This window comes from Petromyzon marinus, chromosome 10, assembly GCF_048934315.1.
Source record: "Petromyzon marinus isolate PM22_M1 ecotype Great Lakes invasive population chromosome 10, UKy_Petmar_22M1.pri1.0, whole genome shotgun sequence".
Lineage (NCBI taxonomy): Eukaryota > Metazoa > Chordata > Hyperoartia > Petromyzontiformes > Petromyzontidae > Petromyzon > Petromyzon marinus.
The window spans coordinates 4,715,031-4,727,651 of NC_133676.1; the positions used below are offsets into that span (position 1 = coordinate 4,715,031).

The 12,621-nt window shown below is 55.5% G+C and overlaps 1 protein-coding gene across 1 annotated transcript in view; it reads left to right on the top strand.

The window, feature by feature from the left end:
- Positions 1–12,621, top strand: part of LOC116941065 (aryl hydrocarbon receptor-like) — a 49,672-nt gene that overhangs the window by 28,459 nt on the left and 8,592 nt on the right. Inside the window, exons 4-10 of the mRNA XM_032951666.2 lie at positions 360–449; positions 1,875–2,010; positions 2,815–2,957; positions 4,037–4,239; positions 5,164–5,273; positions 5,837–5,978; positions 6,207–7,920. Coding sequence (XP_032807557.2) covers positions 360–449; positions 1,875–2,010; positions 2,815–2,957; positions 4,037–4,239; positions 5,164–5,273; positions 5,837–5,978; positions 6,207–7,920 — 2,538 coding nt within the window. The remainder of the gene's footprint in view (positions 1–359; positions 450–1,874; positions 2,011–2,814; positions 2,958–4,036; positions 4,240–5,163; positions 5,274–5,836; positions 5,979–6,206; positions 7,921–12,621) is intronic.

The window sequence follows — 12,621 nt, forward strand, 5'->3', positions numbered from 1 at the left end:
AGGTATTTGGGGAGAGCGGTATTGCAGTGGTTAGCGCGGTGCGCTACGAACCCAGCGACCCAAGCTCGATTCCCGCTCACGATTAATCTGAACCGGGCCTGGGCCTCCCCTAGGTCGATTCAGCCTCAAATGAGTACCTGGTGCAGTGTGTAGACATCGCCACTGGGGAGACGAACAGCGTGGCGTTGGTCACCCACCCCCTCGCGTGCCGTGGCGGCCTTCATAGGTGCTAGCTAACAGCACTTGCCCCAACACTCTTTTAAGGCTATACGGGTGATCTTTGTCTTTGTGTGTTGTGACGCACACACCCCTGCGGCGCTTTGAGATTTGTCGCCTTGCTGTGTCGCGTGCGTGTGCAGGCGCTGCACGGCTTTGCGTTGGTGGTGACCGCGGAGGGGCTTGTCTTCTACACATCCCACACCATCCAGGAGTACCTCGGCTTCCACCAGGTGGGCTGCACTCCCACCTTCTTCTTCCCTTCGCCGAGTTTCCGCCGGTTTCGCCGCCACCGCCGCCGCCTCCGGCGCCATTTCCTGACCTCCCGTTGAGGAGGTCACATCGCTTGTTCGCGTCGGAGCGAATCCGTCAATCCCTCCGCCGAGTTTCCGTGATGCCGGGGGGACAGGAGAGTCATGCAGGGGTCACGTAGGTGACCTCTGCAGCGCAGCGATTGATGCGTCCATGCTTGAGCGTCGTGGGGGCCCTACAGGGAGGCGAGTAACGACCAGGAGCTTCATAAAAAAACTACTAAACAATTTATTTATTTTACCAGGCAAGGCCCACTGACTATGTCGCTCTTTTTCAGAAGCGACCTGGCCACAAAATGATAGCACAGCGAAGTGGCTTATCACGTGCAAAATTATAGCAGGCAAATACTCGAAGCACATCTTTCTAAATGTGGAGGGAAAAAGCGGAGGACCCGGAGAAAAATCCACGCGACCATGGGGAGAGAGACATGGAAACTCCAAATATACAGGCATCAGGGTCAGGATCGAACCCACGACCTCCTGCATACCAGTCATGGGAGATAACATCTTGGCAACCCGGTTTCCATTCCCGCACACACCACATCCAAGCGTACCTCTCGTCTATGACCAGTCACGTACCCGTGCCACTCCACGGGCGACTCAAAATCATATTCAGTAAGAAAATGAAATCCCCCCGGGAATGGCGACCAATGCCGATGGGCTCTGGATGACGACAGACGAAGCGAGCGGCCGTTTGGCAAAAACCCAGCCGATGGGAGACAGAATCAGAATCTGTATTTACCCTCGAGAAATCCGATGAGCTATGCAGCTCTTTTTTCATAGATGTTCAGTAGGGGCGGGTCAGAAAGTTACAACAAACAAAGCACCAGAGACAGCTTTTCTTAGAGCCTAGGTGTTTTGGCGTCATCTGGTCGAACACTAGGCTCTAAGAAAAGCTGTCTCTGGTGTGGACCAATCAGTTTCAAGGACAATGCATAAATTATCTTAATATTGTTTTTTGTTTGCATTTGACAGCAGGTATTGTGGTTAATGTAAACATGATTCCTTGCAAAAGGTGTCAGTTTTGTTTCCAGAAAAAAGGGGAAAAACCCTATTAGTATATTTTGGTACTGGTAAAGGAGGCCTCATGATGAAACACATAATCCCTCAATAACATTAAAATTGAACTATCAATACATGGGCAAGGATTAAAGTTACAAATCACATTGGCAAATGTGGTTGCGTCCAGCACTAAACTAAACCGTGGCGCTGCGACGGCAAATGGCTTTGGTCCACCCATTCCAATCGCTCGTTCTCGGGGCACTCGCATCGCGCCGGTGTGCACCCGCTGCGCCCGCTCTCGCGTCACACCGAACCTCCTCCCTCTTGCCGCCGCCGCCGCCGCAGTGCGACGTGGTCCACCAGAGCGTGTACGAGCTCGTCCACACGGAGGACCGCGGCGAGTTCCGCCGCCAGCTGCACTGGGCGCTCAACCCTGCGTCCACGCAGGGCGCCCGCGGTGGCGGCGACGGCAGCCAAGGAGGTGAGAAGCGGCCGGCGGTTCCCCTGGGGGGCTGCCCTCAGGCGAGAAAAAACGAGCGGGTCGACGGCGTCGTTGATTTAGCGCAGGCGACAGTGGCGGGGGTGGTGGTGGGGGGGGGGGGGGGGTGCCCCACTGAGAGCGATGTTCTCTCCTTTCAAGGGGGGGACCTGGGTAACGAGGAACAACACGGAACACGTGTGTGAAAGATCAAAAACTACGGCGTGCGCACACGGGGGATGAAATGTTAGCGAGAAGGTGCGCATGTGTCTGCTTGTGTGCTTGTGTGTGTGCTTTTGTGCGCGCGGCCGGTTTGGGAAATCACTGCTGTGTGGAGGTCTCCCCATGCCATGCGGGGTCACGGGCGTTGTTTGGCTATACTTCACCGTGCCTGTCAGTGTGGGTGGGATGGGGAAGTGGGGGGTGGGGGGGCGTGTCCAAGACCAGCTCAGATGTGTGGTAGCATAGAGCATAGTACAGCCCAAAAGTGGATTGTGCTGCACTGCTGAAAGATTAAACGAAAGCAATTGAAGGGGTGAAGCTGCGGTGCGGTGGTCCAGGCACCGTGCGGCCTCTCACATCGGTGGCGAGCGACATCTGTACTGGTGTGGTCAAACTCCACCCCCATCCCCCCCCCGTGATCCTTCATCCAGCAGTGTATTGTCAAAAAAAAACTTGATTATTCAGCTCTGCCTTGCAAAAGGGACTCGTAGTCTGAATGAGCTCTCACCTGGTCCCGAATAAAGTCGATGAATGAACAAACGAACGAATGAAGGACGAGTGGGCGTTTGTCTCTGATCGCCGCAGACGGGCGCGCGGCCGTGGAGCAAGGGCTGGGCACGGTCACCACTTTCCACCCGCAGCAGCTCCCGCCCGAGAACTCCTCCTTCCTGGAGCGCCAGTTCATGTGTCGCTTCCGCTGCCTGCTGGACAACTCGTCCGGCTTTCTGGTGAACACTTGCCCCCCTCTCCTACCGCTGTCCCCCCCCCCCCGTCCCCACCATGCGCCACCCACCCACCCGGCCGGGTCAAGGCTTGACTCCTGCTCACCCACATGCCTTGCCTAGGCCCGACCCCTCCTCACGCAAACGCCTGCCGGGCTCAGCCCCGATGAGAGCGCCGGCTGCTTGTAATTTGCACTTCTAGACTCGGATTTATTGCCGTTTACTCAGTCGCGAAGGATTGACGACTGTGATAAATCTCATCGTAGGCCTATAAGTGGACTCATTTTTAATTTACAGCATAGGTGACTGAAACAAAGTCTGATATTCACCAGGATGCTTCCGAAGCCGTCCGCTGGCTCACTCGCCAATCATTAACACGTAAAGTTCGCAATGGGGGAGAAACATTGATGATGAGAATCCAGGGTTTGAATTTAGGTTGCAGCCTTCCGTGATTAAACTTCTCAAGTGTCGTGAGTTGATGGGCTCAGCCTGGTCATCGACGAGTGCTCAATAACACTCCCATAATCAGTCAATTTGATTTTACAGTTAATTTAATTCGGGTCACATTGATTACCGTGGATCCCTGAGGGATAATTTAAGTTGACGTGTGAATACATTTAAATGAACCAAAACCATGACCTGCATCAAGCTACAGTTGAAGGCTCACTCATTCACGTTCTCATCCGTTCAGCTCTAGCTACGTGCTTCCGAGTACCCGATGGAAGCATTGCGTCTAATTCGTGACATATGCACGTGTCATAAATCGTCTTTTTATTATTATTATGATGACGATTAACAAATGCGTCTGTAGATGTCTACACGGCTAACACGTACGACAGGAGTCACATCAGCCGTCGATCGTGACCGCAAAAAACGCATCACTGGAAGTGGAGCTCGGACAGCGCGCACAGCCCCTGACTCGCACAGCCCCTGACTCGCACAGCCCCTAACTCGCCCAGGCCCTGACTCGCGCTGCCCCTGACTCGCGCTGCCCCTGACTCGCACAGCCCCTAACTCGCCCAGGCCCTAACGCACGCGCGGCCCCTAACGCGTCCTGGCCACGTTGCCCCCGGGGGTGGCTGCAGGCGCTGCTGATCCAGGGCCGCCTCAAGCTGCTGCACGGGCAGAACCAGCGGGGGCTCGACGGCTCGCCGACTCCGCCGCAGCTGGCGCTGTTTGGCGTGGCGACGCCGCTGCAGCCGCCGTCCATCCTGGAGATCCGCACGCGCAACATCATATTCCGCACCAAGCACAAGCTCGACTTCACGCCGACGGGCTGCGACGCCAAGTTCGTGCACGCGCTCGCGCGACGGCGGAGCGGCTGCGCCGTCCGTTCGCTCGCACGGTCTCGTCGCGTCGTTCCTCAGAGCATGGGACATTTTTGTTCGTTAATTTCCGGCGCCGGCGATGTGAATTTTTTCGTGAATCTCTCTCGGTCAGTGTCCTTAGCTCGACCAGGTGAGACGCCACCGCAAAGTGTCGTCTCGTGTTGTTGTTGTTGTTGTTGTGCGGAAACATCTGGGGGCAGTGCTTGTTTTTCTCGTGCCGATCAGAGTTATGTAGCGTCGTGTCACTGGCTCGTGAACGCCGATCACTGTGAAGCGGCACAGAGAGAACGGTAGCCGTGTTTTGCGTGACAGTGATCGAGGTTTAGCATCGATTTGTCGATTCTTATTTATGATTAAGCTCCTGATACAATCTGTCATTATCTGATGGGTTCACAAGACCCCCGGCAGCCACAGGCAGCTGTTAAGTTCACCACAATTAGTATTGTCACTCGTACATGATGAGTACGGATGGTGTATATTTCAGATGGGTCTCCCTCAGCACTATTTGAACTCTTCTTGACTCTTTAAACCGTTGGCGTGATCTACGCCGTTGTTCCAAACGCCTCTTTTTTGCCAGGACGTACGTCTTCCGAAATGCGACGCTTTCTGTGCGCGAGCTCTGTCGCCCTTGTTTTCTAAAGTTCACATCTGGAGTCTCGAACCGCCAGAGTATTATTAAAGAAAATAATGCTTTTCGAAGCGAATCGCTACCCCAATTTGCAACGACTCATCGAATGCCTGCCGGGCAGGTGAATCATTGCACCTCCAGTTTTCCTTGTGCAAGAGTTGTCCCGCCAGGCGCTTTGCCAGCGGTGCCAGCGGCACTCGCGCTCGCCATCTATGCAACTAACCGCCGGCGTCCGTCGGTCATGTTGTGCCGTCAGGGGCCGGATCGTGCTGGGCTACAGCGAGATGGAGCTGTGCATGCGCGGCACGGGCTACCAGTTCATCCACGCCGGGGACATGCTCTACTGCGCTGACAACCACGTCCGAAGTGAGGGCTCTACGCGCGCACTCGCGAGCTTTTAGTAGCATCGTCGGTTTTGTCGAGCAATGGTGGCTATGCGTGTGGCCTGTAATCGCACGGGTGTTACGGAGCTCCCTTCCCGTTGGCCGTTTAAGTACCACACCCTGGCTCGCCAGGCGAAGGCAGTACAGCAAGTTGGACTAATTGCCATCTGTTTCCATCTGTATGGGGATAGAGCGTTGCCCCTTCACGCACGTGGGTTTTCTCCGGGCGCTCCGCTTTCCTCCAAGGTGTATACACAACAACATTCAATCGCTGGAAATATCTTAAAATAAATTAAAAACGCAAAACAGGACCCTCCTGAAAAGGAGTCATTCCACTCAGTGCAATACAATTATTATCCACTATGGCCTCTTGCATGTATGTTGAACTTTTTTCACACCATATGGATCCAACCGTGCTAATTGGAACTGCGGAGGGGGGGGGAGGGGGGGAAGGGTTAACCAACTAAATACAACAAGAATCAGTTCTAAAGAGATGTTTACATCCCGGCTGCATTTTTACATTTCTCATATTTCCTCTCGGCCCAGTGATGAAGACCGGTGAGAGCGGGTTCACCATCTTCCGGCTGCTGACGAAAGACAACGGCTGGGCCTGGGTGCAAGCCAACGCGCGGCTCGTCTACAAGGGCAACCGCCCCGACTACATCATCGCCACGCAAAGGCCGCTCAGGTGGGGGGGACCCGCCGATCGCGCGCCCATGAGCCGCCCGACAAACTCGACGGTTGCGCGCGGACGACAGTCGGCAGGCAGAACAGCCCCACCCTCGTTCGGCTCTTGCCGTTACTTCGTAACCGCTGTCCCCCCCCCCCCCTTTCCACACTCCACACCCCGCCCCCCCCCCCCCCGCTACCGCTTCCCCCTTCACCTCCCACCCCTTGCCGCGTCCGCCGATCGCAGCGACGAGGAGGGAGAGGAGCACTTGCGCAAGCGCGCCACGCAGTTCCCGTTCACGTTCACCACGGGCGAGGCCCTGCTCTACAACATGGACCTCTTCCAGCCGCCGATGCAGGACCCCAGCCTCGGCGGTGGCGACGGCGGCGGCGGCAGCGATGGTTACGGAGGAACCGAACAAACAGCGGTGGCGGCCGCGGCGGCGGCGGCGGCGGCGGTGGGGGGAGAGAGTCAAGCGGCCGGAGGCAGGGGCGGCGGGAAGTCATGGCCCATGGACCCCAGCTCGCTGATGGCCGCGCTGATGATGCAGAACCAGTCGGTGTACGTGCGCACGGCCGCCTCCAGCGAGGACCGCCTCCCGTCGTACACGTTCAACGACGCCTCGTGGCTCGCACCGAGCGGCGTCGCCGCCGGCGGCTCGGTGTGCCGCCGAGGTGGCGACGACGACTTCAACCGGAGCCTGGGCCGGATCAAGCTGGAGGAGCACGATAGGGGCAGGGCGGGGGCGGCGTTGACGCCGTACCCCGGCGCGTGCACCAGGGACGAGCTGACCGACATCCTGGACACGCTCGGAGTGAACGTCAACGACATCGAGCTGGTGGAGGAGGAGCGGCAGCTGATCATGGGTGACATGGAGATGTCGCCGCACCTGGGCAACATCCTCTCCAACGACGACATCATCTCCTTTGTGGAGGACCTGCTCAAGAAGCCCGACTGCTGCGTCGCGCCAGGTGCCGACAGCGCAGCGTCGCAGCTGCCCAACCCGAACGCCGGCGCCGTGGGCCCAGAGCCGTCCGGAGCGCAGCTCGGTTTCCCGAGCCCGCTTTTCGCACGCGGCTTTGAATTCTACAGCGGCCGCGAGACGGCGCAGAACTGCGTGCAGAAAGCGCCAATGTCGAGGCCAAAGCAGGCAGCGATGTCGGAGGGCAACGACGTTCGCGACGGCTTCCTGCCGCAGAACTTCTTCGACGGGGCAAACGGCGGGGCCGTCGTAGTTTCACAGGGCGCGTCAAACGTGCCGGCACTCGGCCTGCCCAAGCAGGGCACGCCTCGCGGCGGTGCCGGACAGTGGAACGCGAATGTTGCGTCGGCACATGGCATGGCACACGCCCGCTCGGGGTACGTGGATGGTCAGCTGACACTCGGAAGCAAATTACAAAACTGGAGCCCGACGACGCAACCAGGTTGGGACTGTGCGAACGTCATGCAAGACCAGATGCAAATGCCTGGTGTTGCGGGACACTGCGGAGTCACCGGGCCGGCCCTCGTAAACAGCGCTCACGGCCACGGCACGATGGATGGCGGCGCGTGTCAGGGCCCTTTCGCCGGTTTGCCAGGCCACGGCTACGCGGGAGGGGTCCCGAACTTTGGTGCCGAGCCCGTGGCGTCCTTTCAGCCCCCTTGCCAGGGGCCGGTGTCTGCCGGATTGATGCAGAACGGCCGCTCTGACCGTGGCTGGCCCGCCGCCGCTCTAGTGCAGCAGCACGTGACGGTCACGGGCGCCGGCATCGGCACGTGCTTGGCTTCGGCGGGGAACGGGGACCCGTGGAACGCGGCACCGGTGCCACCGTACACACCGATGGAGGTGGAAGGCATGAACCCCCCGCAGTACTCGGCCTGTGTCTCTCAGATGCACGTGGCGCCCGTGGGCAGTGGCGTGGCCGGCCTCCACCCGGACCTCGCCGCCCACTTTCACCAGCAGCCGGCGCTTACGCAGCCGGTGAGCACTCGCAGCAGCAGAGCAAAATCATTTGACATGGCCTAAGAGCACGACCCTGAATTGTCTGTATTTTTTTACGAAAGCAGAAGTTTGGTCGCACTCTCTTCTTCTCAGTGGCATAGCTATCAGGTGTTCAGGTGGTGCAGCTGCAACAGAGTCCACAGACCGCACAGTCTCAGGTCTTGGGCTCAGACGAAAGGGGAAAATTGGACGGAGTTCCCCGTTTAATTCCTCGCACTCGAGCCCTTGCCAAGCACGCCACGCCATTGCCTCTCTTCAACCCGCCTTTAGTGCGCGTGCCCATTCTCGTGCGCACATCTCAGCCAATGCGACACATATCCCACCGGGCGATTGGCCACTGCCGATGCACGTCTGGCGTTTGGGTTGGTTCAGATGCCGCCTTCCCACCATTTTAAACTAACTGACCGATGGTCCATCCAGAATATGAGCGACACAGCTCACAGGAGGCCGTGTGGTTGATAAAAATATATTTAAAAATTCCCTCTCGACTTTTTTCTTTTTCCAACGAAGAAAAAAAATTGGCGTATTTGCCCCAACATAATCGTTAGATAAGTGACAAAGAAAGCATAAATCATGGCCTTGTAAGTAACTTTTGTTACGATTCATATTGGACTGAGTGGCCCAGAAAATGTTAATGACTTATTGTAAAGGTCAGTTTCCCATGAGGGGGAGCAGGTTTATTCAATTTAGCTCAAAAATGAACCCCCACCCATCTTCCTCTACCCCCTCCCTTGATGCTTTGCAGCTGTAGTAAATACAGCATGGCTTTTTAAATAGTGAAAGAAGGTTTTTTAAATAGCGAAACGAGGCTTTTTAAATAGTGAAACGAGGCTTTTTAAATGGCGAAAGAAGGCATCTGTGCGAATCCAGTGTTCGGGTAATTTTACAGCACTTCTCACTTCGTTAAACCTTCTGGAGACGTGTGCGAGGTGATTGACGTGGGAGACCCGTCGTGAGCGTGGGCGGGGTCAATAGGTCAACGCAGTACATTCACAAAATGGCAACGGAGTGAGTCGGAGCCGCGTCTGCAGACGTGAGGGCAGCTTGTCGAACAGCGCCTCGAGCGTCTCGCCGCAGCGTTGGGGCCGGGGCGCGGGAGGCACTTTGCCCGTGACCGTCGACAACTCCTCAGATTAAACAAACAAATATTTACTTTGCCGTTCAATTGGTTGGCGAGAAAAGAACAGGCAAAAATAGTTCCGGTCGTGCTGGAAGCTCAACGTGAGAAAGTTATTTTTTTTTGTTGTGCGTGCGTATGTGTGTGTGTGCACGCGTCTTGCTTGTGGAGTTAACGGCTGCCATTCGTCTTGGGTGACTGTATAGCCCCGGCTTCCGCGGGGAAACTTACGTCAACACGACTCAGGGTTACTTTGATAGAGGGCAGAAGTGCAGAACATGACAGAATTTTGCCTTTGCCCATCATTTAAGATTAACGCGAAGTAAAAAAAAATTCTAACACGTTAACTCCCTCTTCAGCTATTTTAGGGAAATGTTAAAGGAGCTTTGTCCATCGAGATAAAAGTGTGGATTATTATCGTTCATATTTATTGACTGCCATTAAAACCCAGTCAAAGAGGCGGATGTTCATTGGCATGCACAGGGACCGTCTCTGCGTTTGCAGCTACGTTCCACACTTCACGGCTGGGAAAGTCTTTATTTGTCCAGAACGCAAACGTCACATTCAACATATCTTGTCCAGTTAATTCATATTTTATTCTGCGGTAGAAAAATAAAACAACATGATTAAAAAGTCGCCCCATGACAGAGGGGATTCGTATTCAAAGTGTGCGTCTGGCGGAAAGGGCGACACATGGGACGATTGTGCCGCTCGCGTTCTGCCGGCGGGCGCTTTGATGCCTCGCAACAAACTCGAATTCGACACAGATGCAGCGCCAGCTTGGGGTACCTCGCGGGAGCTAATGCATTCAGCATGGGCGACCGGGCCAGGGCACCCTCAGCTAGCCGCAAGTCTAACTCGAAGCAGGTTTGCGAAACTCACACACGCGCACACAAGCAAGCACGCTCGCACGCACGCGTTCACACGTTAGCAAGCCCGTCCACTCACGCGCACAAAGACAAAGATCCCCCGTTATAACCTCAACAGACTTTTGGGGCCAGTGCTGTTTCGCGAGCACCTATTAATTTCCGGAATGGTACGCATGGGGGCGGGTGGGCAGCGCCACACCCCTACTGCCTTGTCTGCCCAGTGGCGATGTTAACACACCGCACCAGGTACTCGTTTTAGGCTGAGTCGACCTAGGGGAGGCCCAGGATAAGTTCAGATGTTGGTCATGAGCAGGAATCAAACTTGGGTGGCCGGGTTCGTAGTGCAGCGCGCTAACCGCTACACAACCGCTCCCCACTCACGCACACACATGCACACACTCACACAAAGATCAAAGTCTCAGATTTAGCCATACAGACTGTTGGGGCAAGTCCTGTAATCAAATACCTATCAAGGCTGGCACGGCGCATGAGAAGAACTACTGAGTGGCAGCCAACGTTTGTGTTCTGTTAGCGGCACCTATTAAGGCCGGCATGGCACACGAGGGAGTGAGTGACCAGCACCACATGTGGTCGTCTTTGTCTCTCCAATGTTGATTTTTTACACATTACCAGGTACCGTACTTGTTTAAGGCTGAGTCGACTTAGGGGAGGCCCGAGACCGGTTCGCACATCGGCACCGACACACACATGCTAAGGCCCATTGCATGAGTGGTCGGGTGATAATCAGTCATCATCATCCACAATTAATCCACTGTTGGATCAAGGGCTCCCCCAAGCCATCGCCATCCCTCACCGTCCTGGGATGCAACAATCCGCCCAGCACCACGAGCTGATCGCATCGCTCTCCCCCGTGAGCGACGCCGTCTTGGGGGCGAACGTTCTCTCCCTTGGCTGCCGCTCGGTAGTTGTCCTCAGCCACTGGCAAGAGTTGCGGCGGTGGCTACGAGATGTTAAGTACCTCGCCTGGTATGCAGGAGGTCGTGAGTTCGACCCCTGTATATTTGGAGTTTGCGCGTCTCTCTCCCCGTGGTCGTGTGGATTTTTCTCCGGGTTTTTCCCTCCACGTTTAGAATCAACATTATTCGTTTAGAGTGTTTGGCTACTGCTATACATTTCTACAGGATGATGATAAGCCACTTCGTTGAGCGATCATTTGTGGCCAGGTTGCTTCTGAGAAAGAGCTACATAGCTCAGTGGGCCTCACCTGGTAGCATAAAAAAATAGTCGTAGTAAATAGTAGTTTGTTGTCCCCCCCCCCCGCCGCTCCTCTTCTTAGCGTTATTGGCTACATAGGGTACAAAAGAAGTTCAACATACACGCATGCACACGTAGTTTACACAGCTGGCTGAGAGTGTTGGGGCAAACGTGCGTCTGCAGCTGACTGGGCAGGCGCATGGGATAGCTCGAAATACTGAAAGTGGAGCACCAGAGGCCGAATCACAAACGGGAGGGATTCTCCGTCGCTGTGGCAAGCGCAGCTCTCACGCTGACCTGAATTGCACGCGCGCGATTTGAGCGTAGGGTTCATTAAATAGTTTTTGTTTGCGTCACTGGGGTAACCCGGTTAGCGTTGTTGCTGCGTGAATAGAATAAATGTAAGGGTTGCGTGCCTCTCAAGTGAGAGGCGAAATGCGGTTGCCACCTTTGGAAGTTGAACTTCTTTCACACTGTACGTAGCGCCGTACGTAAGCCAACCGCGCAAATCGGTGTGGTGCTTAGCACACTGGACTAGTCCATCGGCGCACGTCTTGCATGGTTGGATAGAGTGTGGGTACGCCAACCTCTTTCGAGAAGTCTGCTCAGCGTGGAAGAGTAGGCCAAATGCCCTCTGGAGATTCCTCCAGTGTGGAGGCCATTTCCGTGAGCAAGCAGCTGCAGCGCTGCACCTGTGCCTTTTGAATACAATAAAGGAAAAACGTAACTGGCATTGATTGGCCAAACATCCTAAAGCTGAAAGTGACTTGCACAATACTCGGCTGGGACCACACGGAGCAGCGTCGTTGCCTTCTGGGACCAAAACCTGGTGGGACCCTGCTGGAAGTGCCCCTCGAGAAACAAAAACGTTGGCTTTCCCGGGTGAATGAGCGGAACGACGACAACGAAAACTGAGAAATGAGGCCAAATGTGACTTTAGCCGTCGTGCCGCGCGCGTGTGTCGGCGCGTGCCAATTGGTACATTTAGAAAAATTCTGCCAGGAAATATTTCCCCCGTTGCCGACATTCTAAAAACCGGTAATCGAACATTGAGAGGGTTTTTTTTTGTTTGTACCGGTCTAGCGGCTCTCTCGCTGTGGCGGCCCTGATTTAAATCTTCGCGGCCAATCGTGGCCGAGGAGCAGAGAGCCAGTCCGGTTTCTGTGGGCTCACGAGGCGATCGCGACCAAGGGGTTTAATGAGCTCTGCATGGGGAATCTCGCGGCTATTCGATGTAAATGTGCTGGCTGCAACCTTCACCGCCCGCTCAGCAGATCCCGCCAGGCCTTGCTCGCTCTCGCGTACACCGCTGGGCAGAAAGCAATCCCGCATGTGAGTTCGTGCGTGCGTGCGTCGTTGTGTGCATGTGTGCGTTGTTGTGTGAATGCTCACAACGATGAGTGTGAGTCAGCACTCTGAGGAGCACAGCTGGTGCATCTGTCAGTCATCCCCGTCAGTTAACCCATAACACCCGGGTCT